Here is a 27,364-nt window from a genome sequence, read left to right on the forward strand (position 1 = left end):
ATTTTTAACTAAATCACTGAAGAAATGTCATTGACCTGAAGTTGAAAACAGAATCTCTAGCTTATTCCTACAGACCTCCACTCAGATGGATAGCTATCTATTAATAATAATAATGATAGGGGCAGGTAGGTGGTGCCATGGATAAAGCACTGGTCCTAGACTCAGGAGCATCTGAGTTCAAATACAGCCTCGGATTCTTGACATTTACTGGCTGCATGACCTTGAGAAAATCACTAAACCCCAATTGCTCACCTAAAAAATGATAACAAGTAATTATGTAATACGTTAAGGTTTGCAGAGTGTTTTACAAATATTGTCTCACTTTGTCATCATAACAATCCTGGAAGAAGATAGGTGCTATTAATACTCCCATTTTGAAGATAATGAAACTGTGGGAGAGTGTGGTTAAGTGACTTATCAGGATCACACAGCTGGAAAGGGTGTGAGGTGAAGTTTAAACTCGGGTCATCCTGACTCCAAGTCCAGCACTCTGTGCTGCCTTTCATCCATCAACATTCTTTGAAACTTGTCACTCAAACAGTTCTCTACATTTCCTGATGCCATCCATAAAGATTTTGTAAGATACTCTCTTGAGTGCTTTGCTAAAATCTGGGTGGGATAAGTATATAGCATTTTTCTGATCTACCAATTGAATAACCTTGTCAAAAAAGGGAAGGGGGTGATGAGATTACTACTCTGGCATGACTTTTTCAAAATGAGTCCATGCCCACTCAGAATGATTGCTGTCTTCTATGTTCTCACAAAACATCCTTTTCCATGGGTTTTCCTGAGTTTTTTCCACCCCAGAGTTCTTATAGGAGATAATGATAAACTCAGGAGCTTGAGGTTACCATGAATGCCTTCTTGAAAATTGAGATATTTTACTCATCACCATTACTTAGTTACTGAGCCAGTTCTCCATTTGCATCCTGGTTCTTCAAAGTAACTTACACTAGAGAACCAGCAATCACACTTGACGGTTGTTTGAATTCCTTGAGATGCAGTTCATCTAGCCCTGGTGACTTGTTCATTAAAGGAAACAAGTCTTATCATCTCCTCACTTGTGTTTAGTCCCAGTTTTCTCCTAACCATTTTGTTCTGTCCTTTTCGGTTTAAAGACTGCTCCTTTTTTCTGTTTTTCTGTTACCTTTTCTTGTAAAGTAGTAATGTTTTATTAAGCCCCTTCTCCCCACCCCACTCCCCACTGTTTATTAGCACAAATAAGAATGTTTAACCAAAGACACTGACACACAAATAGTGTATACCACTTTACACTTATGTAGTTCCCACATCTCTACTGAGGAGGATATAAATGCCCTTATTAGTCTTCCTAGACCGAGAACATTCATCCCATTCATCTGAATAAAATTGCTCTTCAATGTTCTTAACATTTATGCTCTTTTATTCATTGTAAATGTTATCTTGATTCTTTGTTCTTCCTAGTGCATCGGTTCACACACGTCTTCCCATGTTTCTCAGAATTTTTCACAATCACCCTTTTTTTGACAGAATTTGTTGAGCTATTCCCTAATTATTTACATTTTTTGATACCACAAAGAGTGCTGTATGCATTTTGTTGTGTGTGTGTGTGTGTGTATGTGTGTGTGTGTGTGTATTCTTTTTTCTGCCATGGACTTCCAGCAGTGAGCTCAAAGAGTATGAACAATGTAATACTTTTCTCAAATAATCATAAATTGATTTCCAGAATAGTCGGGCCAGTTCATAGCTCCACCAACAGTACTTTGGTGTGTACCCAAGACCATTCTTCTGGATAAGAGAAAGCACAACCAATGTGCTTAGGAGAGAGTTCCCCTTTAGCAATTAATTTAGCATCAGCAATGATTGGTTGAAGTGCTTCACGGAATGAGACCATGAATTAGGTTTTTAACCAGTGAACACATTTCTGCTGTAAGTGAGGAAACAAGCCTAGTTAAAGTGCTCTTAGTAAAATTCAAATGTGATATTTGTAAAATGAACGTCCTATTTTGCCTATCTGGTTTATAGTTTGGATTCTTAAAGCAGAGTAAAACAGAGTACCAGTCAAAACAATTTTCTGCTGCTGTGATCAATTTGTTGGGTTTTTTTTTTTGACAAAAGTGTCCTTTAATCAATAAAATTCTGTACAGAAAATAAGAGTCTACAACTTCGCAACAGATCAATAGAACTCAGTACAGAAAATAATAAAAGAGTCTACAACTTTATACAAAAAACACTTTTGCCTCAGCCAAGAGTCTTTGAATACTTAGCAATGTTTCTAGGTAAATTTTTTTACATGTCAGCATCCCATCCTTGTATAGTGTTCATCTTCTACAAATAATTTGCAGAGCCAAAACAGAGAGGAGTTTCATAAATCAGATTCTGATGCCCATTCCTCAACTGTGATCATGGGATGGACTTGGCTATCCATGTGAAATTTATAAGACAGGAAAAAAACCCCACTTAGCATCATCAAGATGGCAGATATAATTGCCACAACAACCGCACTCCCATTTTCCTGTGTATTTGGACTGGGAGGAATATAGAAAGTTGCAGGGAAGTTTACAGTCTTCTTTTGAGAGACTAAGTGAAAATTCCAGATTACACAAATTAAGACGCAGATCCCAGCAGATAAAAATGAAAATCCTGCCATAGTGAATGGATTGCAGATTATTGGTTTACGACCAACTCCCATGTAAAAGTTTCTCAGGGCAATTATACTGCAGACTTTTCCTATGACCCCCAGAATGCAAGCAAGCAGAAAGATTTTCTCAACAGCCCGAAAATCCGGGGGGAGAAAAGAGTTGTGCCTGCCATAAGTGTGGCAAATCTTTCCAGATGTGCCTTGAGCAGAATGCAGGGTGGTGCTGTGAAAGCATACTTTCCATATCCCCACCCAAACGATGCCAGAGGAGATGACAGGAGTCGTATTGTCCACATGCCACACCCTCCAGTCCACTTGTCCCATGGAAGCTAAGGCGAGGATCCAGCCAATAGTGGCTATGGTGAAGAATGAAAAGTGAAGGTTACCTCTATTGAGTTCGGAGCTCATGGCCTGGGTCGTCTCAGGAAATATCTGGTATTTATTGCTGCCCTGGAAACAAACATAGGTGACTGTTGTACAACATACATATTCATAGTGGCTTAGAAAGAAAAGTGATGTGGCAGTGAATAGTTTGGGTGGGGCCAAGCATTTTTAAATGAGGTACTAATAATCCCTAGAAGGAGGGTAAGAATGGATAAGTGGTTGTTATTGTTTTAACTACTTCAGTCTCATCTAGGAAGGGGGCAGGATCATCCTTCAATGTGGCATTAGATGGGTCAGGAATCCTGTGTATAACGAGTTTTGAATGTGTGGACAGGAGAAATGTGTGTTCAGATTCTCCCTTGAGCACTTAACACTTATTAACTCTTTGATTCTGTGTAAGTCAATTCAGTTGTCTGAGCATAGGTTTTTTGCATCTTATCCGTGAAACATGGACAAGAATACCCATATATTGTTGCAGTTCAGTCATTTTTTCAGTCATGTCTGACTCTTCATGGCCACATTTTGGTTTTCTTGGTAAGGATACTGGAATGGTTTGCCATTTCCTTTTCCAGCCCATTTTATATATGAGGAAACCGAGACTAACAGTTAAGTGACTTGCCCAGGGTCACACAGCTAGTAGGTGTCTGAGGCTGGGTTTGAACTCATGAAGATTAATCTTCCTGACTCCATGCTTGCACTCTATCCACAGAGTCACCTTGTTCCTTACTTCAAAGTGCTGTTTAAAGAAACACTGGATCTGGTGTTGGAGGAAGAGAGTTTAAATTACATTTTTCACACTCTTGACCCATGTACCTAGAACAAGATAATTATTAACCTTTTGGGGAATCATTTTCTTCCTTTATAAAAAGAGAAGTTTGGAATAGATGGTTTCTAAGGTTCTCTTCTGTCTCTAGATCTATGATTTTATATGATCCTTTCTATGATCAATTAATCTGTAAGCATTCATTAAGCACCTACTAGGTGCTGGAAATTGTACTAGCTGTTGTAATTACAAATACAAAAAAGGGGGTGTCTCCTACCCTAAAGAGCATATATTCTAATTAAGAGGTACACTATATTCACAGGTCAGTAAATGTATGCTATAAGTAATATAAATACAGTGTGATGGGGGAGGATACCAACTAAGAGAAAAAGGAAAGTTCTCTGGCAGCAGAGACTGAGTGGAACCTTGAAGGGATCAGGGGGTTATGATAGGTGGAGATAAACTGGGAACCCATGAAGAAGCCATAGTCAGGAGGGACAGAGTAGGTGTCAAAGGCTTTAGTCAGAAAGATAAAAAAGATAAAATCTGAGAAACGATCACGGGATTACAGATTTCAGTAGTGACCTTGAAAAAAACAGTTTCTATGAAGTGGTAGAGACAGAAGACAGATTGTAAAAGAGGAGTGGAATACAAGGATGTGCACGCAATGAGTAAAGACAGCCTTTTTCTAGGAGTTTTGCTATGAAAGGGAAGAGACACACAAGATGATGCCTCAGAACGGGGATGTTAAAATATTTATGTGTGTGTGTGTGTGTGTGTGTGTGTGTGTGTGTGTGTGTGTGTGTGTGTGCATGTGTGTGTCATTGAGTCCAGTGACTCCTCAGAATAATAGCTTTATAAAATACGTTGAATGGCAAAATTCAATATTTTATACAAATATAATATTTCAAATAAAATGTATCATTTTTGTATTTCTTACTCAATATAATTGTTTTATGGTTAAAATTCAATTATAAAGGGTTTTTCTTCAAAGTCCATGAACCCCAAGTTAGGAATCCCTGAGACAGGATCCATCAAGATCAACACTGTGATAGGTACTAGGGATACAAATGCAAAGAATGAAACAGTTTCTACCTATAAGAAACTTACATTTTGATGGGAAAAGATATGTGCAGAATAAATAAATAGAAAGTATTTTAATTCAGGGTCAGTTAAGCACCAGGCCTGGAGTTAAACCTCTGTTCGTACCTGGTCTTAGACACTTACTAAGCTGTGTGACTCTGGGGAAAGTCACTTACTCCTGTTTGCCTTCATTTTCTCATCTGTAAAATGAGCTGGAAAAGGAAATGGCAAACCACTCCAGTATCCTTCCCATGAAAAAATCAAAAAATGGGGTCATAAAGAGGCTGACTTAACTGAACTACAACAACATTATAATTCAAGGTTGTTAGGGAATAGCAGGGGTGGTAGAAGACGTGTCACTGGCATCTGAGGGAATTAATAAAGGCTGATTATTAAAGGTGATATAGGAGCTAGATCTTGAAGAAAGAGAGGTAATGAGTCAGCATATTCCAGGAATGGGGGAGCAGCCAATATAAAGGCAAAGAAATGGGAGGTGGAATGCCTTAAGTGAAGAAAAGGGAGAAGATCCGTTAGTCTGCATCAGGGGGAACAGAGTAATGTATAGGTAGACCACTTAGTAGGCTGTTGTAGCATAATCCCAGGCTATCCAGCATTTCCCCCAAACGAATAAAGAACACAGCCCTTTACCAAAGTAGTATTCTGAATGAAATGCTGCCATATTTGGGAATCCTGGGTAGCAGTGATGGAGATTATGTGCCCTAAGACAAGTTTCTGAATTTTCCTGAGTCTCAGGATACTATTGGATTAAAAGGGAGAAAGTTGATCTGGAGATCCTCTGAGGACTTTTCTAGCTCTGAATTTATAAGATCTTAGTGGAAAATGACTCTCTGGGCTGGAAAGATTTGTCAGGGCTTCACAGTGTGGTGTTCCTGGACAATAAATTGATGGCCAGAAAAGTTCCCCACACATGATCTAGACTATAGTAGTTGTTTAGGAAGTGTCCTGCGACTGAATACCAAAACAGTGTTTGCAAAAGTTGTCCTAGTCCTTTGAGTAAGTGAGTTGTCGTGGGTCAGAGGAACGGGCTAGACTGAAGGTGTTTTGCACTTGAAGAAGGTTACTTTTACCCCAGGTAACTGGAACAGTAGGGGGATGTTGAGGACAGGTGGACCACTCAACAGGCTACTGTCCTAGTACATGGTGGATTCAATGAAGGCCTGTACCTAGGCTGTTTTTATGGTAGAGGAGAAAAATGAGAGTACAAATAGCCAGGATTTGTGGGTGGTAAAAGTTATCAGCCTTTGGTGGCCTGTGAAGGATATGTGTGGGTTAGAAAGAAGGAGATGTGGAGGATGACCTCTGGGTTGTGAGTTTGAATGGCTGGGATAGGTTGTTGCCCTTAGCCATTAATGGGAGGCAGAATTAAGGTTGAGTGTAAGAGGAAAAGGGTCATTGGTTCAGTTCTAAAAATGGTGAGCTGAGTAAGTCTGTACTCTGGGTAGAAAATGAGTGAATCCAGAACTTACATAAAATTCCAGAAAGATTTCTATAAGAACAGTTGAACAAAATATCAAAGCTAAGACAAGCACCAACCATCACAGGTCCTGTTTCAATGCTGTCCAGAGGAGAATTGGGATCATTTCTGTAACCATGGAGGCAAAGGAAAACATTGGCTTTGTGATATAAGCAACAAATGCCATTGGAGGTTGGGAGGGTTGCTCAATGAAGAAATCATTATATGAGGTGATCACCCTCTGAGTTGTCCAGTTTCAAGGTGGTGAGCATTTTCTCATCATTTCTTTGCTTTTCCATAAGGATTTTATTTCAAAATTTATGTTTTTCTCATTTGTTTTCAGTTGTTTAAAATGAAAGCCATTGTACACTTGGAAAGAAATGAAAAGAGTGCCTGTATTTAGGCAAATGAGACTTTACATTAAATTATTGTTTCATAATAACACATGGGATGATTGGTGAAAAGAAAAAAAACATAGACCCATGAGGGGAAAACATGACCATTTACTCCTATACTCCTTGGGACATCTTTCTGCACACAAGATAGGACCCTGGAATAAGAATCAGGTAGAAAAATAACAGGGAGGAAAAAGAATCAGTGGCTCCAACGATAAAACAGGTTCCGTTTCTCTAGAGGATAAATGAACTAAGGAGATTAGGTATTTTAGTAAAAAGTTGGGAAAACAAAGCAAAACAACACAAAACACAGGAAAGCATCCAAGATTTCCTTTCACACTCTAGAAAATCCAAATAGTAGAAGAAAAAAATCAGAAGGGTCAAATCATCCTAGTAATTATAAGAGAAATAGAAGGAATTCTCTTACTGTATTTGATTCAGATGCTCCCAACACTGAAAATTGCAATGAAATGAATCCAAGGAAAGAGAGATAGACATCAGAATGCAAATGAAAAAGAAACTGAAGAAATTAGAATAGACAAAGAGAAAAATAAGTTCTCACTCTTTGCAGATGGTATGATGATATACTTAGAGAATCTTAAAGAATCAACTAAAAATATGCTTGAAATAAAAAACAACTTTGGCAAAGTTGCAGGTTACAAAATAAGCCCACATAAATCATCTGCATTTCTATATATAACTAAAAAATCCCAACAGCAAGAGATAGAAAGAGAAATTCCGATTAAAACTATGGTAGACACTATACAATATCTGGGAATCTACCTGCTAAAACAAACCCACAATTACAAAACATTTTTTGCACAAATGAAGTCAGATCTAAGTAGTGGAAAAACATCAGCTGCTTGTGAGTAGGCTGAACTAAGATAATAAAAATGACAATTCTACCTAAATTAATTTACTTCTTCAGTGCCATACTAATCAAATTACCAGATAATTATTTTCTAGAGCTAGAAGAAATAATATCAAAATTCCTCTGGAAGAACAAAAAGTCCAGAATATCAAGGGAACTAATGAGAAGAAATGCTAGGGAAGGTGGCCTAGCCCTACCAGATCTCAAATTGTATTGTAAAGCACCAATCATCAAAACCACTTGGTACTGACTATGAAACAGAGGGGTAGACCAGTGGAATATGTTAGGTACTCAAGACACAGTAGTCAATGAATATAGCAATTTATTGTTTGATAAAGCCAAGGACCCCTGCTTCTGAGATAAGAACTCACTGTTTGACAAAAATTGCTGGGAAAACTGGATAACAGTGTAGTGGAAACTGGGCATAGACCAATGCCTGTCACTGGACACAAGAATAAATTCCAAATGGGTACATGATTTAGGCATAAAGATTGATACTATAAACCAATTACTGGAGCAAGGAATAATGTATTTGTCAGATTTATGGAGAATGAAGAAATTTATGACCAAACAAGAGGTTGAAAACATTATGAAATGCAAAATGGTTAATTTTGATTACATTAAATTGAAAAGTTTTTGCGCAAAGAAGCCCAATGCAACCAAGATTAGGAGGGAAGCAGAAAACTGAGAATTTTTGCAACTAGTGTCTGTGATAAAGGCCTCTTTTCTAAAATATATAGAGAATTGAGTCAAATGTACAAGAATATAAGTCATTCCCCAATTCTTAAATGGTCAAAGGATATGAACAGGGAGTTTTCAGAGGAAGAAATTAAAGCTCTCTATAATCATATAAAAAAATGCTCTAAATCACTATGAGACACACACAAATCAAAAGAACTCTGAAGTATCACATCACACCTATCAGATTGCCTAACATGACAGAACAGGAAGATAATAAATGTTGGAGAAAGTATAGGAGAGTTGGAACACTAATTCATTGTTGGTGGAACTGTGAGCTGATCTAACCATTCTGGAGAGTAATTTGGAACTATGCCCAAAGAGCTGAAAAATGTACATACACTTTGACCCAGCAATATCACTTCTGGTACTCTATCCCAAAGAGATCATAGAAAGGGGAAAGAGTCCCACATGTAAAAAATATTTATAGCAATTCTCTTTGTGGTGGCCCAAAACTGGAAATCAAGGAGATGCCCATGAATCGGGGAATGGCCTAACAAGTTGTGATATATGAATGTCATGGAATACTATTGCGCCATGAGAAACAATGAACAGGAAGACCTCAAAGGGGCCTGGAAAAAATTATATGAACTGATGCTGAGTGAAATTAATGGAACCAGGAGAACTTTGGGCACAGCTACAACCACAGGGTAGGAGGAATTTTTCTGGTAGACTTATTACTTCCTTGCATTGCAAGGACATGAAAATTTCCGATGTACTCGAGGTAAAACACCTTCTACATCCAAAGAACTATGGTATTGGATCATCGATAGAAGCAGACCATTTTCTTTTGTGTTGTTTTCTTTTGTTTTATGCTTTCTCCCATTCATTTTAATTCTTCTATGCAACACATATTTAATTGGAATATATGTGTAGAACCTATATAAGATTTTATGCTGTCTCATGGAGGGAGTGGAGAGGAAGGGGAGAATGACGGAGAGAGAGGAGAAAAAAATCTAAGATATATGGAAGTGATTGTGGAACTAAAATAATTTAACTTAAAAAATTGCAATAAAATGAATCCAAGCAAAGAGAAATAGACATCAGAATGCAAATGGAAAAAGACATGACAGAAAGGAACTTTAATGTTAGAAATTCCTTTCCCTAAAGTCAAAGATGAACATTAAGAAAAAAGTGAGAAGAGAAGATGTCACCCAGTATTAGGTGATGGTATGTACCCTCTTTTAAAGAATGACAAATAAGAGTGTGCAAGAACAGTGATAATGCCTCTAGTATGGCATGTTTGAAATTAATGTGTCTCTATGTGTTTGAGTTAAGGGTTTTTCATTCCTGTCATTAAATTTTAAGCTCTTTGACTCTGGGGTTTGTACCATCCTTAGGCTGAGCACTTAACACAGTATGTGAAGGAGGGGTGAGGAACCTGCAGCCTGGAGGCCACCTTTGTCCTCCTAGAGCCCCTAGGGGGGCCTTTTGACAGAGTCCAAGTTTCACCAAATAAATCCTTTGATTAAGGAAATTTGTTCTCTGAACTTTGGATTAAGACAGAAGACCACACTTGAGGATTTGGAAGTTCAGAGGTGGCCTTGAGGTCAAAAGTTCCCCGCCCTGGTCAGGTCTGGACCATAGTAGCTGTTCAGGAAGTGTCAGGGACTGACTATCTCCACTAGAACAGGGAACACAAAGGAAGAAGGGAAAATTCCTCCAAGTACCAGGGTATGTTAGGACCCAAAGGGAGCCCAGAGATCAGAGAAGACAGGACAGCATACCTGCTAGGGAAGTGACTGCTGCCTCCCTACTGTAAGGGGCACTGACCGCCACACCATCTGGGATGCCACACTGACGGACATCAGGTAAACTGAGTCCGGAGCAGGGAAAGGTGAACAAGATGGTGCTGGAAGGGATGGCCCCACCCCTAGTTTGTTTTTGTCACTATAGTTCCAGCTTGTGTTCATTACTATAGCTTCGGGTTTGTTTGTGTGTGTTACCATGGTTCACTGGGCTAGCTGGCAGAGACTATATAATCAGAGTGCTTGCTTGAATAAATCTGAGTTGCTCACTGACCTGCTCTCCCTCCTCATTCTTTTACTCGCGAGCTCCACAGGAGGACAAGCAGCCTGCTGGTCAGGCATAAGACTTGCTCCTCTTGGTAAGCTATGTTGTCACCATAGCAACTTGGCACCCACCAATGTGGAGCTGTAGCAACTTGGCACCCAAACTGGGGCCACAAGCAGGGGGAAGGAGCAGGAAGCTCAGCCAAGGGAAATTAGGTCCCTTAAGAAACTCAGCTGAGGGAAATTAGGTCCCTCAGGAAATTCAGCTGAGGGAATCAGGTCCCTCAGTACCCCCCCCCCCCCCCCCCGGGTGAGTCAGGCTCTCCAGAAGCCTAGACAGTGTACAGGAGCTATCAGGACAGGGTCAAAAGCCGATACCTGAACACGACAGGAAACAGTAGCCTGTCTGCCTCACCGAGTCCTCCAGAAAGCAGATCTGGGAAGCGGACACAGGAGAAGACGTGTACATTCAGCTCGGTGAGATGAGGTGTAACCGTGAGTAAGATTGAAATGGGGCAAAGCTCACAAAAGTTGAGTCAGGGTCAGTACACATTCTTTCTATATAACATGCTGAAGAATGTGTTCACAGAAGATAGTGGCAAGGCAGTGCAAATGAGAACATTCATCACATCCTCACAGACAGCCCCGTCAGAGTCAGAGAATAGTACAGGGGACAATAGCCCAGAGGGGCAGCCAGCACCCATATGTCTAAACTTAGAAGAGAGATGGAAGAACAGACAGATGGTGCAGGATTTGCAGGACAGTGTTAAAGAGCTAACTGATAAATTGAGAAACCTAATGAAGAAAGAGAAAAGACACCTCAGAGATAAGGCTTTGAAACTCCCAGGAGAAAAGGAGGAGACTTGGCACCGCTGGACTTTGTTCCAGAGTCTCCCTCACTTCCACTTGTAGTTTCACAACTTTTTCTTTCAAAAACATTTTTAAGGAGTGGACAGAGATGTGAAATTTTCTTGAGTAAAAGCTAGAACCATCAAGATTTTTATTTTACTCTATAATCCAGAAATGGTGTTAGAGAAAGCAATTTGTAATTTGAATTTTGTTGAAACTAAAATATGTTGGAAAAGTTATGTTATTTAGAAAACCAGGTATTTTCACCTTAGCCTGTTAAAAAAAAAAGTTACAGCTCAAAATCTGCTGTTTTAATGCTAAACCTAAAATTGTTAATGGATTAGTATGTGTGGAAAGAAATGAATGGAATAATAATTTATTTAGACTGGCTCTGCCCATTCAGAACAGTCCTCCTATATGTTTGGGGTTGGCAGGCATGGGATCCATGCCAATTCCTTTTATTTTGTAAAACTGCCAATGCTCCTTTCATGTGGACACGGTCATCAGTCCTAAGAAACTTGTTTGGCTTGTATAATTCATAAATAATGATGTGACTTGCTCAAAAGTTGTAACAATTGACTTTTATATCAGGACAAGTTTTAAATTTGAGAAAGAAGGATCTGAAATGAAATCTCTTATGTATGTGAGTCCTGTTAATCTTCATTGCTTATTTCAACTCCATGGGAATACAAATAACTGTATTGGGCTTTAAGTTGGGATTAGTGAAATTTGCTGTTTAAGGTAAAAGCATTTGGGACCACAAATAATTTTGTTTAAGTTTGAATTTGGGTATAGTTGTCTGCATTAAATCAGTATCTGAAAGGATATGCCACAAGTTACTTAGAGGGACTATGATCCTTCATCCTGTACTGTTCCATAAGGTCTCTCTCCTTAGATACCTGAGTTCCAGGTATCCAGGGCTTGTGGATGGTCAGTTGGTTCCCCCTCCCCCCTTACCAGCTACCAGCTTTCTTTGTGAAAGTGCTTCGGGCTGTAGCTGAAACTTGGAAGGTATCCAAAAGTTACTCAAATCTCCCCTCTTTTCTAAAGCCACATGAGCAATTAAGTTGGATTCTCTGTGTTAGGGTATAAAAATTGTGCTTCAGTTTTTGTAAGTTGCCTCCCTCCACCAGGTGGAAGGACGTCTCTTTCTCGAGAATTGTAATATCACCTATCACCCTCTGAATCATCAAGTTCCTCATACTGTTAAAAGACCTAACCCCTCCAATGTTGGGACCCTGTGAGGCAGGGTCAGCTCTACGTCCAGTCTCAGCAGGAAGCAGTTTCAGAAGCCGAGACCTTCATCCCTTATCCCAAAATATGTTGGGTCCCATCTGCTTAAAGGGAGACAGGGTGGGGTGCTTGAGTACATGTACTTGGACCCCAGAATTCAGGCCAGGTAGAAAGGATGAATAGAACCCTGAAGGAATGTATTGCTAAGCTTAACGCTGAAACTGGCAAGACCTAGTACAAGAACAGTTAGAGTTAGGACACATTGAGGAATCCCTTAGTCCTTGGAACTCTCCTGTATTTGTCATAAAAAAAAAATCTGGAAAATACAGAATGTTGACTGATTTGAGAAAGATCAATGACATCATGCAGCCGATGGGTGCTTTGCAGCCAGGTTTGCCATCACCCAATGCAATTCCCAGCAGTTATAAACTTTGGGTGATTGACATCAAAGATTGTTTTTACAGTATTCCTGTTCATACTGAGGATAGGGAAAGGTTTGCATTCTCTGTACCCAGTGTCAATCTACAGGAGCCATACCATCGTTACCAATGGAAGGTACTACCCCAAGGAATGAAAAACAGTCCCACAATTTGTCAGTGGTATGTAGACAAGACATTACACCCAGTCAGGAAGAGATTTCCCCAGGTGTTGATACTTCATTATATGGATGATATCTTAGGAGCTCATGATAACATTGAAATCTTAGAAATGACATTACAAATGATAGAGAGAGAATTCCTCAAACAGGGCTTAAAAATAGCATCTGATAAGATACAGAAAGACCTGCCTATACATTACTTAGGACACACCATATTAGAACATCAAATCCATATTAAATCACCTGTAATAGATGTGTCTAAAATCAAGACTCTCAATCATATGCAAAAGGTTATAGGAGAGCTTCAGTGGATCAGACCACAATTAGGAATACCTACACGTGAATTACACCCATTGTATGACATGCTGAAAGGAGATCCTGACTTAAATTCACCACGAGAATGGACTCCTCAAGCGTTGGAGTGCATCTCCAAAATTCAAACAAAAATTGTAGAGGCTAGCACCAGGAGATATGTACCAACAGAAAATATGTACATCTCTATCCTTTTCACTGTGTAACTTCCCACAGGATGCCTTCACCAAGAAGAAGGGATATTAGAGTGGATACACTTGAAGAGAGTACACAACAGGTCTTGTGTCGCTTACTGTGTACTAGTTGCACAAGTAGTTTACAAGGCAATTCAGAGAGTGAGGAAACTGATAGGAAGAGATCCTGATGCCATCTACTGTAGATACACTAAAGAACAAGTAGAGAGATGCTGTACAGAATACCCAGAATGGCAAGTCATTATTAATCAAAACTTCAAAACAGGGAACATAAATAAGGCTCTAAGCATATACCAGGAAACACCATGGACATGGGCTGAGAAACACCATGACACTCTGGTTATAGGAAAGAATGTATTTACTGATGCCACAAAATTAAATAGAGCAGCCACATATGTATATCAAGATATATGGTTGCAGATATATGATACTCTGTTCTCATACATCCAAAAGAACGAACTATTTGCGGTCTGGAAGGCTTTAGAAATTGATGAGCCTATCAATGTCATTACTGACAGTAGATATGTAGCCACACTTATACCAGACCTAGAGACTGCCTGCATATCAACTCAATTAGAAATTGGACAGTTGCTAGCGGAAGTCCAAAACACCATAAGAGGACGTATGTTCCCATTCCACATTTTACATATAAGATCACACTCCAATCTACCAGGGCCTCTAGCAGAAGGAAATGAGGTTGTGGATCGAGTAGTGTCAGGAGGTGTATACCTAGAAACCACTGAGGAAGCTCAGCAGGCTCACAATAAGTTTCATATATCAGCAAAATCATTAAGACATTTATATAAACTTACTAAGAAAGAGGCCCGAAAGATTGTAAAATCATGCACAGCATGCATTCCTTTCCAGCCACTGATGCCATGCAGAGTGTATAATCCTAAGGGATCACATCCTAATGATATCTGGCAAATGGATGTGACTCACATAGCTTGATTTGGGAGGCTTAAATATGTCCATGTGTCTATAGACACTTTCTCTGGTTTCATCATGGCTACTCTACGCACCGGAGAGGCAGTCAAGGATGTGTGTAGTCATATGCTTCAATGTTTTGCCGCCCATGGCATCCCACGACTATTAAAGACTGATAATGGCCCAGCATACACTGCTTTGGCCTTCCAAAAATTTCTCTCAGAATTTGGAATCTCTCATGTGACTGGGATCCCCTATAACCCCACAGGACAAGCCACAGTAGAACGTGCGAACCGCACCATAAAACAATATGTCCAAAAACAAAAAGGGGGAGCTTTGGGACCCAGGTCCATGGCACATGATCAATTAAAATTGGCACTTTACACTATCAATTATTTAAAATTCAATGAGCACGGTCTTACGCCTGCCATGAAATACATGGTCAGATCAGGCAGACCACCACATGATTTTAAGAAAAGATTGGAATGGACACCTCTGGCCACGGGACAGACAGCCATGTGGCGAGATCAGGAAGGACAATGGCATGGACCACATACCATAATAACTTGGGGCAAGGGTTATGCTTGTATCTTTACAAGAGACAAGGAGATTTGGGTACCAGTGAAAAGACTACGGGTCGTACAACACGGGGAAGAAATCACAGGGAGTCCCCCAGAGAAAGAAGAAGAAACTACAATGCCTGAGCCATGAAATTAGTCAGCTGCATCTTACTGCTTCTAACAGTGAGCCAGGCCAAGGACCAGTATTGGACCTTTGGACATTAGTAGACATTTCAACTTTACAGGACTGGTGAAGGGCTATCCTTGGTGTTTGTACAAATACGTATCAGTAGGATTTAGGAAACAATTGAAGATGGATCAGAATTCTACCAGGCCATTCTAATGTTATAAAATGATGTAACAGCTATTGGAGATGTACTGCAGGCCATAGAAACACAATTGGCTTTAAGATGTGATTACAGATATCGTCTTTTCTGCATGATGAACAAATTGTACAATGATACTGAATTTAATTGGGAAGAAATAAGAGCTCAGTTACATGGTTTAACACTCACACCAACGTTTCAAGTGAAATGAAACTGTTGGAAAAATTGGCATTGGATATAAATACTCAAGGGACAAAAAAGTTAATACCTGAAAATTTTGTTTCAGACATGATGCAACTTTTTGGTCATTCCACCTCATTGTTTGATTGGCTAGGTCCATTGTTGTCAGGAGGTATTGTTATCTTTATTGTTATATGTCTCATACCAGCATGTCTCAAATATGCCCTACAAACTGTAAAAGATACTATGAAGATGCTTACTGAAAATCAGTTCAAGCTGAGAGATGTACAAACCCGTGAAGGTCATCGGGTCTAAAACAAAAATGAGTTGTAAGGGGCGCTGACCGCCACACCATCTGGGATGCCACACTGATGGACATCAGGTAAACTGAGTCCGGAACAGGGAAGGGTGAACAAGATGGCGCTGGAAGGGATGGCCCCACCCCTGGTTTGTTTTTGTCACTATAGTTCCAGCTTGTGTTCATTACTATAGCTTCGGATTTGTTTGTGTGTGTTACCATGGTTCACTGGGCTAGCTGGCAGAGACTATATAATCAGAGTGCTTGCTTGAATAAATCTGAGTTGCTCACTGACCTGCTCTCCCTCCTCATTCTTTTACTCGCGAGCTCCACAGGAGGACAAGCAGCCTGCTGGTCAGGCATAAGATTTGCTCCTCTCGGTAAGCTATGCCATCACCATAGCACCCTACTAACTGACCTTTTGTATTGGGAACTTAATAGTCTTTGAAGATGAGGCTTCTGCTTTTGGGAGGAGCCAAATAAAATGGAAATTAAAAAATATACAGATCCAGACTCCTCACACAAACAACCACGCCTCCCAAATATCTCCCATATGCAAATAGAATGTGAACCCACAGACAAGTTTGCTCAGAGAGGACATACTGTGAATCCTCTCATGGGCAGGCAAAGCACTAAATTCAAACGAGGGAAGGGTCAGTGGGGCTCTGATGCCTGAAAGATGTTGTATCTCTGTCCATGCCTTCCACCTGACTTCTTATGCTTCTAAGGATACTGCATGCTGGTAAAATGAGCTCTATCCCTAAACAACTTTTTACAACCCTCCTGAAAAGAAAGCCATAAAATGCACACTTTTGTCTGAAAAATAGTTTTCTCTACTTCTCCTGGAAAGTTGAAAAACAATACATAATTACTAATATTTAGATTGTAGATACTATGTGCCAAACACTGTGCTAGACACTTTTACAAGTAGTGGCTGATGTCCAATAGGAAGGAACTTAGGCCTTCTTAAATCCAGTCTCAGTGCTCTATGCACTGTACCACCTAGTGCCATGAATGAACTACCTTTTTCAGAAACAGCTGAACCATCGATGGGTCAAAGGGAAAGAATTATTTCCAGAAATACTATGCTACATATGGTGTCAGATTCCACTGAGATGTAAATTGACATTGCTCAACTACTTTTTTCCCTTCTTCATTCTCTGATGAAAAGGATAATTCTCTGCAGGAGACAAAGAGAAGAAAGATATTTGGAAATCCGGGTCTCATCAAGACAAAGGAAAAGAAAGAAGCATTTTTTTTCAAGCCTGATTATGTACCAGGAACTGTGCTAAGTACTTTAAAATATTATTTTATTTGATATTTAAGAGAATATGCTGGTAAAGGCTTTTTTTACCCTGGATGCAAACAGCATCTTCTTTCATAAGATCCTTGTGGTCAGTTTGAGTATTTGTAATAGAATGACTGGGTCACTCAGAGTTGTTCTTAAACCAATATTGCTGTTACTGAACATAATGTTCTCTTGGATCTGCTCATTTTATTCTTCCTTATTTCATGCAGGTCTCTCCATGCTTTTCCAAAATCACTGAGCTCATCATTTCTTATAACAGAATAATATTCCATTATTTACATATACCACATTTCGTTTAGCCATTCCCCAAATGATGGGCATTGCTACAATTTTCCAGTTCTTTGCCACCACAAAGAGAGCTGCTATAAATATTCTCAGTTCTTTTCCTAGATCGTCTTGGGAAACAGACCTAATAGTGACATTTCTGGGTCAAAGGGTATAGGCAGTTTAATAACTTCTTGGACATAATTCCAAATCCCTCCAAAAATGGTTGGATCAGTTCACAGATCCACCAGCAACGAATTAGGTCCCAATTTTTCCACATTCCCTCTGAAACAAATATGGACATACTTTTAATCAACTCACCAGGCTCATTCACATGGTAGATCCCAAACTTTCCCTTATTTGGAGATTATTTCTATTATTGTTCTCCCTGAATTAGACAGGAAAACATTGGAAAGTAAATGCAATTTAAAAATTTTTCGATATACCATAATGCTATTTCTAATAAGACCTCTTTGGTCTCTTCATGAAGGTCCCTCACAAAGGAATCTAGTTGATTGTAGTAGAGTTGGTCTATATCACTAAAATATTTTAAATTTCTGAACCTGAGTAATATATTCAACTTCCCTCTTTAGTCATTCCTTAGTTTTGAAATATTAGTATGATTACTGAAACATCTAATTTCCAAAGAAGTCAACAAGGAGAGAGCTGATGAAGTACTTATTGTAAAAGAAAGCATGAGAACCAAAATAAGCATTATTTCTACTATCAGGTCTCAACACTGTCACAGTTGTGAAATCTTAAAAAAAAAATTTTTTTTTTTACATAGAATGGGAAGAGGGAAGAAGGGAGGTAAGGAAAAAAAGGCCATCCATACTGAATACCCCATTGCACTCATGAGAAAAATGAAGCCCCTAATAGCTGTATGGTTCACTCACAGACACCCATGGATTAGAAATATTATGCCTCTGGGTCAGTAAGTACATGATAGATTCCTGCTTCCACTATGTATGAATGCTGCTTGACATTTATCATTACATTTTGGGTATAAGACCCCAAAATTGCATTGGTAGTATTTTCTCCCCTGAAAGGTCTTTACATCAGTGCAAGCTTATTTCCCATCCTAAACCATATCCTTTTTTGTTCTGATAAAGCAGTCTTGGGATTATTCATTCTACTTGTTTCTCTGCTGACCAAACCTAACTTTTGTTGGAATCTGCAGGTTCAGAACCATTTTTCCACTCCCATAGACCATCCCTGCAAAATGATCATTCAGATGGGGCCAAATGGCATTGATTTATTTCTCCCTGCCCCCAAATGGTCATTATGGTGAGAAAGAATTTCAAATTTCATATAGATATGATGCATCTTTTGAGTGATTTGACTAGGCAACACAATTCTTTACTCTTTAAAAGACTATCCTGTGTTTAAATCATATACATGAGTCTCCAATCATCCTGATGAATATCTAGTCACTGGATTCAGATGGCTCTGGAGGAGAAGTGAGGCTTGTGACCTTGCACAGCCCTCCCTCACTCAAAACAAAGTCAAGTGCAAGTCATGTCATCATTTCTCTGATGGCATGGTCTTCTTCGGCAATGAAGGATGAACACAACAATGAGTCTGTCAAGGAAGGAAATTCATGAAAACTAGAGAAGGGACAATTCAAAAATGGTTCCTTAAGTACAAATGAATTGATCTAAATAAATTCTCCCTTATAGAAAAAGAAAACTGAATCCCTCTTTCAAGCATAAGTTTGCAAAGATAAACTTGCTTCTTTTCATCTCATTTTTGCACCTGAAATAGCAAACTTAGAAAGAAGTGTATTTTCTTTGAAGGAATTCAGAAATGTTTCTTAAGCATGGGCATATAGTTATTATATTTTGATCACAATTGTGTGGAGGTTGTCTGCTTATGTACAGGTAGCTAGGTGGCCCTGTGGATAGAGTGCTACAACTGGAGTCAAGAAGACATTAGTTTAAATCTAATCTCAGACACTTACTAGCTCTGTGAGCAAAATACTTAACCTATTTGCCTCTGTATAAGGAGCTGGAAAGGAAATGACAAACTACCCCAGTACCTTTGCCAAGAAAACCCCACAGGACGTCAGAAAAAGACAAGCATGACTGTAACAAATTAACAACTTATAGATTCCCATAGGCTGAATCTTTGTCAACATACAGAAATTTTATAAGATTATCTTTTCCCAAAGTATCTATCTTGTAGGTAGAAATATGTCATTTCTGGACAACTTGTTCTTGAGTTGGGTGCTAGTTCAGAAGTGTAATTTAACCCCAACCACCTTCTATGCCTTCTATGGCACTTCCCAATTGGACTACTTCATGTACTCTGCAATATAGCTGTTATACATTCTCTCTGAATTGAAAGTACAGAGGACATAACCCTCCCAGAAAGGATAAAATTCCATGCAGTGACTGACAGTAGCTAAAACCTTATAAATGAGCAACATATAAATATATTCTCCTTGGGTGAAGCATTTGAATATGGATTTCCATGAAAGATTTGTCTCACTGACAACTTTATTCATTTAAAATTCTAACTAGAAATTGCATTATTTTTGAGTTGTTTGGGCATATTTTTTTATTTATTTACAATTATATTTACTTTCATATAGTTTTGTTTTCTAGGAGACATTTGAATTCTTACTAAAATGTATTCTACATTAAATTTAATGAAGACACGGGATAAATGAGAAATTGACCATGCATAATTATCACCTTGCTCCTTTTTGAACCATATAATCTTCTTGTTCAGTCCCACTTTTGAGTGGTAATCATCTTGCTGTTGGACAGTTCCATGAACCTCAGTTTCATCTACAACAATGAGTTCAAATATGAATTGCCAAATCATTCACAGCACTTAGAAAAGGCAGGAGCTAAAACCTTGCAATTGAGCAACACACACATACACACACACACATATACACACACACATATTTCCATGATTTCAGAGCATTTAGGAGTGGGTTGCTATGGAAGTTTTGTATCAGGGCCAACTTTGCAGCATTGTCCATCAATTTTAAATACTAATTGTATATTGCATTATATTTTAGTTTTTTCAGCATTATTTATTATTATTTATAAGTAATATCCTCTCTCATATAGTTTTGTTTTGGGGTTTTTTTTTTTTAGTATGAGGTATTTGTTTACTGAAGTAACCATATTCAAAGTTAAATGTAATGCAGATACGGGCTAAAGGAGAAGCTCACCATGTATAATGACCACTTACTCCCTCATGAACAATGGTTTTTTCATTGGTTCCTGCTTTAGATTAACCATCCTTTTGAACTGTGCCACAAACCTCATTTTCATCTACAATGAGAAAGATTCAAGTGTGAACTGCCAAATCACTCTAGAGCCCTTTTAAAAAGTCAGGAAATTGCATGAATTAGTGGAGGAGTGTCCCACTCTGGGAATTCCTTATTCTGATTCTGTGCTCCCTTTGTATCAAGAGAAAAAAAACACAAATAGAGAAGTATTGCTTATCAATTATCATGATGGAGAAAGTCAATTAGAGCTAATTTCTGAAATATAAATGGCTTGACATCTAAAACTTTTGTTGTCATCATTTGGAAGCCCAGAGACAATATGGATTAAAGCAATTACGTAAGAAGTCATGAGAAACAAAGATGAAAAAGGACACAGTCTTGTTCTCATGCAATTTCCTTGCAGAGCGTCATAACTAATAGTTCTTTCTAGGTGATCTACTAAGGTCCAATTAATCAATACTGTAGAAGAAGAGAAATATTTAGAGTACATAATTTGGATATGCCCTGAAAACACAAAAGTTGAAAATAATAACTCTGATGCCAGTAGATTTGGCCACTGATTGAGATAAATGATCACATACAGTACTTCAGCAGCTAGAAAGAGATGTACTGCCAGTCATGACTTTTGTCTTGCCACTGGACTCCAATGACTCTGAAGGAGAGGCACTGATGACTCTGTGAAGCTCTGCTTCACTTAAATCTAATTCATGGGCAAGTCAAGACATCACCCCCATGATGCCATTGGTCTTCTTCAAAATAAGTGATGAACAACCACAACAACATTAGTGTACCTGTTTTTCCTCATCATCTCCACCATCTGTCATTTCATATTGGTGTCAGGTGGTACCTCAGAATTGCTTTAATTCAAATTTGTCTAATAAGTAGGAATTTAAAGCATTTTTTCCCATATGAGAGTAGATAGCTTTGATGTCTTTTGAAAACTGCATATTTATGTTCTTTGATCAATTATCACATCTAGTTTCTTATGCATGTGAGAAACTAGGCCTTTATCAGAGAAACTTACTGTAAAATTTTTTTGATACTACTTCATTGTCTAAGGTCCCTTTTAGCAAAATGTAGATTCTCTTATTATCTGTTTTAATTAGGTCTATTTTTGCTTTTGCTTTGTCTAAGATTATAGTTTCTACCTCTGCTGTTTTGTTTTGGTTTTTTTCTTTGGTTTTTCTTTTTTCTTCTTTCCTTCAGCTGAAGGATTTTGCTCCAGCCCTTTATTTTATTTTAACTCAGTCTGTGTCTTTCTGTTTCAAGTGAGATTCTTGCAACCAAATTATTGTTTGATTCTAGCATCTAATCCATTCTGGTATGCTCTTCTGGTTTTGGGGTGAACTCACTCCACTCATATTCACAATTAAGATTAGTGTGTATTTCTCTCCATGCTATTTTGCTCCATTAATCCTTTTTTATCCTGTCCCTCCTCAAAAAGTCTATTTTGCTTCTAACTATTGCCTCCCCCAATCTGCTTTCTCTTTGAAACACCCTCCCCCCAAATCTCTTATTCCCTTGCTCTCTGATTTCACTACTGGGTAAGATAGATTTCTAAACCCAGCTGCGTGTGTACACATAATTCTTCCCTCTTTGAAGCAATTCCAATGAAAGTGAGATTCAAGCATTTCTCACCACACTACTCCCCAACAATTTCCCCTTTGCTATAAGGCAATGCTTTGCACACCAGACCTCTTTTATGTGGGAAAAAAACTTCCCATTATACCTCCCCATTCCCCCTTTTCCCGGTGCATTCTTTTTTCTCACCTCTTCATTTTTTGGGAGATCATCCCAACATAATAACCTCTGTCTATTATATAGACTCTTTCTAATTGTCCTGTTTTGTGCTTTTTCATGCTACTTCTGGAGGTCTGTAAGTTTTCAGTGTACCCAAGGTGGTATGATCTAGGGAAAGGTATGGTCACAGCTCAGCTGTTCTGTACTCCAGTCTTGGAGTCTAGTGTCCTGCAGCCACAAGTGCTAACCCTCCTCTCTATCTTAGACCTGTGACCAAGGTCCTGCTTCCTTGTGACTGACCACAAGCACTCCTCTTTACTATGGAACTCTGACCCAGAATTGTGTATAGGCAACAGGGTTGCCAATAAGCAGCAGTGTAGCTTATTGATGCCAGCGCCAGAAAAGGATCCCTTGTAATTTTAACTGACCCTTATCTGATCTCCTTACTCTCACCGGGCTGGGAGCTTCCCAAGCTGCTACTGCTGCTGCTGCCACCATTGCTTCCAAGGCTCACTGCTAGTGCTGCTTGCCCCACTCTGTACCAAGCAAATCCCCACTGCAGTGGCATATATATATTCCACTGACCTACTAAGTTGTCTTGGGCTGGAAAAATGTCTCAGTCCAGCCTATTGTTGTCTCTGCTACTCCAATATTTTATTTCAGGAGTTATTTTAAAGTTCTTTGGAGGGGTAATGATGGGAGACTTCAGCTGGGTTTGCTGCCTGGACTCTGCCATCTTGACTCTGCTTCCTCTTTTGTTTGTTTTTTATTCATGCATTTTCAATCAACTCAAAGGACTAATTCCTTGGAGAATTTGTGGATCACATATATATGCCCTTCCCATATCACAGCAGTGCCCATTCATTTTTAAGCATTCTAATCATTTTCAGACTTTAGAACAAAACGATGAACAATCTCTTGAATTATGTCTCTTGTAAATAATCTTTCTATTTTAACCTCAGAATCATGGGCCTAAACAATTAGAGTTTAAAAGTAAATAGACCCTGCTATGATGGAGGAAGGGGCATGTATGATCCACAATATTTCTACTTCCTAAAAGACCTGTTAAACTTTATATATTGACCAATTAGGCCATTGCTGCTGTCAGTCAATCCATAGAAAGTAAATGAGTGCAGAATTGTTTCCACAGTCCTCTGAATTAACTGAAAATCCACAAATAATAAAAACCCAGGAGGCAAGATGGCAATTAATATTAACTGTAAATGAATTCCATAAAACAGAAGTGGACAGCAGAATGGACCGGAAGCTAGAATTCATCATGTTGTATACAAGACACTCACCTGATACACAAACACAATCTATTATCCTTCAGCTGAAGTAAAATAAGCAGGGGTAACAATCATTATCTTAGACAAAGCAAAAGCAAAAGTAGACCTAATTAAAAGAGATAATTAGTCAAATATATTTTGCTGAAAGGGATCTTAGACGATAAAGTAGCATCAAAAAAATTTACAGTAAGTTTCTCTTTTAAAGGCTTAATTTCTCAAATACATAGAAAACTTTTTCAAATTAATAAAAATTGGAGCCATTCCCCAAATGATAAATGATCAAAGGATATAACAAGCAGTTTTCAGAAAACAAAATTAAAGCTATCTACAGTCAAATAAAATAATACTGCAAATACTTGCTGATTAGAGAAATTCAGATTACAATTCTGAAGTACCACCTCACACTCATCAGAAATGACAAATGGTGGAGAGAATGAGGAAAACCAAGTATATTAATGTGGCTGCTCATCATTTCTTCTTAAAGAGGACCAATGACATCACATAGGTGATGTCTTGACAAGCCCACAAATTGGATTTAAGACCTGTGCTTTAGGAAAATGAGGGCTGAGCAGAGACAGACCTGGTGCAGGCAGACTGACCAGTAGAGTACTGCAACAGTCCAGGCAAAAGGAGATGAGGCCTACACAAGATGGAAACAATATCAGAGGAGAGAAGAGAGCATATTGAAGAGCATGGTGCAAAGGGGAAACTGAAAGACTTTGGCAATGGAATGGATCTGAGAGGTAAGAGATCATGAGAGTCAAGGACAACACCTAGGCTGTGTGTCTAGGGGACCAGGAGGATAGTCTTCCCCTTGATAGCAATGGAACTAATAGAAAAAGGCTGTGTTAAGGGGAATAATAATGAGTTCAGTTTTAGGCATGTTGAGTTGAAGATAACCTCAGGATGTATCAGATGCAAGACTGCAAACCAGCAGAGAAGTCAGCATTGGAAATGTAGACTTGAAAATCATTAGCACAGAGAGAATTGAATCCATGGTGGCTGATGAGCTCACTAAGAAAAATGGTATACAGGGAAAAGAGGGTTCAAAAACAGTGCCCTGTGGGACTCTCAAGGTGGGCAGATGTGACCTGGATGATGAATGATCATGATGAAAAGGAGACTGAGAAGGGAATGGTCAGGTAAGTAGGAGAATAACCAGGAGGGAACAGAAAAGTTAAAGAGGAGAGGTTGGAGATCAACAATGTCAAAGGCTGCTGGAGAAACATAAAAAAGGATGAGGATTGAGGGGAAAAAGCCTTTGGATTTGGTAAGGAAGAGGTCACTGATGTCCTTAGAGAGCAGTTTCAGTTGAATGATGAGGTCATAAATTATATGTAGAAAGTTAAGAGGAGAAATGGAGGCATCCATTATAGGTGGCCTTCTCAAGGAGTAAAGCTACAAAAGGCAGGATAAAGAAGGGACTAGTTAGAAGGGATGAAAGGATCAAGGGAGGATTTTTTGCAGAGAGAGGTTGAAGATATGCGCGAGAGGGGCATGACAGAGGGTAAAACCTGCTGGAGGAGATGGGATGGGCTGAAATCATTTTTGCAGGTAGAGGGGTTTGCTTTGTCAAGAATGGACACATTCTGCATGTGAGAGACAGGTGCAGGTACAGTTAATGGAAGAAGGTATTTGAATGTTATTAGATGAGGAGGAAGAAAAGGAGGGAGCTTTTAGTGAACAGCCTCCTATTTTTTCAGTAAAATAAGAAGTAACAGCTGTGTAGGTGGAAGAGATACCATAGGAGGCTTGAGGTGGGATGAAAAGGTTGGGAAAGGGAACTATCTTAAGTGGTAAAGTGAATGAATTTTAAAAGTGCAAAACTACTGCCAGTGGTAGTGAAGGTCCAGTTGAGATGTAGTATAACAACAAAGCATGGGAAATCTGACTGACCCAGTGAGAAAAATTAAGTGATTTTTCTACAATTTTATACAACAGAATATGTGTAGAAGAAAAGGCTCACGCTTGGCAGGGTGCAATCAGAGAGGATATAGCAATGGGACAAAGGACTTGACGAGAGGACACAGTAGAGTTGAACTGGCTCACCAAGGGCTCGAGAAAGGGAAAGGAGAAGAGTGGTTAGTGAAGGATTGGATGGCCAGTACGAAAAGCAAGGTTTGGTATTAGAGGAAAGTCTATTGACTGTGACCAGACAAGGGAATCTTAAGAGTTCATGAACATAGAAGGGGTGCATTTGTGGCTGATGACAAGATCAAGGGTATGACCATCTCTGTGTATGACTGAGGTGTGGCAGAGAAGTGGGGTTAGGGTATTCGAGGGAAAGAGGAAAAGTACAGCCTGTGCTAGAAAGGATGGCCAGGAGAGATGTGCTATCAGCAAGGATCCAGGGCTCAGGGAGAACCAGAAGATGGAAGGAGTGGGAAAAGAAAGGATCTAAGATGAAATCAAATTTGTTATCTATGGAACAGACACTCCAAAGAACCCAAATGAAAGGATGACTAGCTTTAGAATAGGACCGTGGGGGTAGGTGAGTGAGTGCTGGTTTGATGGAGATGGGAATAAGAGAGGCCAGGCAGGGTGACAGAAAACAAGCTTTCAACTACTGATAGCTGTGAGAGTTCCAGATCTCTCTCCTATGGATAACATGACCAGTGGGAGAGGGTTATCTATTAAATGAAAAATGTCAAGACATTTTTCAGTGTTTAATGACGCCATTAAACCTTTAAAGCCTTTGGCAGATGAGGTGAAGGAGCAGATGTTGTAGCAGAAGGGGTGATACTCTCCTTCCTCCAGGTCAGGAGGCCAGACTGGAAACCTGGCGGAATGGCACCCTCTCCCTTCTCCCCAGGGGTGGGACTATCATGAGGGAGCAGTGCTTGTCTTCATAAAGGAGGCTGCAGGCCAGGCTATCGATCACCACTAGAGAGAGAGGTCTGACAGACCTGGAAGGATTAGCAGAGGCCGTGACAAGAGGCAGTGCAAACGAGAGAAGAAGGCCTCTGAAGGACGAGGGTGGACGGCATGAGGCTAGGCCAGACCTCGAGTTCCGTCTCTACCCGCGGTCCTCCCTCAGCTTTGAAAATGAAAAAGAGGCTCTTTCGTTCCTCCGAAAATAAGTAACTCCGTGTCTCCAATTGTTCTCAGCCCCAAGTCCAAAGCCTTGGTCCTGACTCTCTCCCGACAGGCCCATCACCCTCCAAGGTGTCCCCACGTGCCCCACGCTCCCCCACCCTCCAAACCTTCCCCTGATCCTCACCTGGGCTGCGCTCGGCCCCCCATCCCTTCCTAACCCCCCAAGTGCTTTCAGGTTCAGGGGCACTGGGGGGGAGGGGAGCCTCGCACACGCAGCTCCCGCAGCCGCCTGGATGCCCCTTCTCACTGAGGCCGAGGCGGAGAACCTCGGGCTGCCCTCGGGCTGCGGGGGTCCAGGGCAGAGCCCAGAGGACGCTGGGACCCACTAGCCTGTCTCCTTGTCCCCCATCCTTTGTCCCTGTCTGCCCGGACCCCGCTGCTCCGGACCAAGGGTGGGCCTGGGAGGGATGCGGGGGGGAGGGAGGCGTTGGGGGCCTTCGGCCTTGGGGGCTGGTAGGAGAGGAGCGAGCGCTTGCAGGTCATTATCACGTGGCTGCAAGGGGCGGGGCCTCCTGGTCCGCGGGCCAATGAGCGGGGCCGCCTCCTGGTAGGCGGGGCAGACTGAAGGGTGATGAAGAGCCCCTCCCCCACCAGCTGAGGCT

The 27,364-nt window shown here is 40.0% G+C and overlaps 1 protein-coding gene across 1 annotated transcript; it reads right to left on the minus strand.

The window, feature by feature from the left end:
• Positions 1-1,244: 1,244 nt before the first annotated feature.
• On the minus strand, positions 1,245-27,217 carry LOC140506821 (claudin-34-like). The gene is made up of 2 exons (XM_072614417.1): positions 26,887-27,217; positions 1,245-3,070 (listed from the first exon to the last, which is right to left on the minus strand). Exon 2 carries the CDS (start codon positions 3,026-3,028, stop codon positions 2,345-2,347), a length of 684 nt encoding a protein of 227 aa, XP_072470518.1. The 5' UTR covers positions 3,029-3,070; positions 26,887-27,217; the 3' UTR covers positions 1,245-2,344.
• Between the last annotated feature and the right edge of the window lie 147 nt (positions 27,218-27,364).

The sequence above is a fragment of the Notamacropus eugenii genome, chromosome 5, assembly GCF_028372415.1.
Source record: "Notamacropus eugenii isolate mMacEug1 chromosome 5, mMacEug1.pri_v2, whole genome shotgun sequence".
Classification (NCBI taxonomy): Eukaryota; Metazoa; Chordata; class Mammalia; order Diprotodontia; family Macropodidae; genus Notamacropus; species Notamacropus eugenii.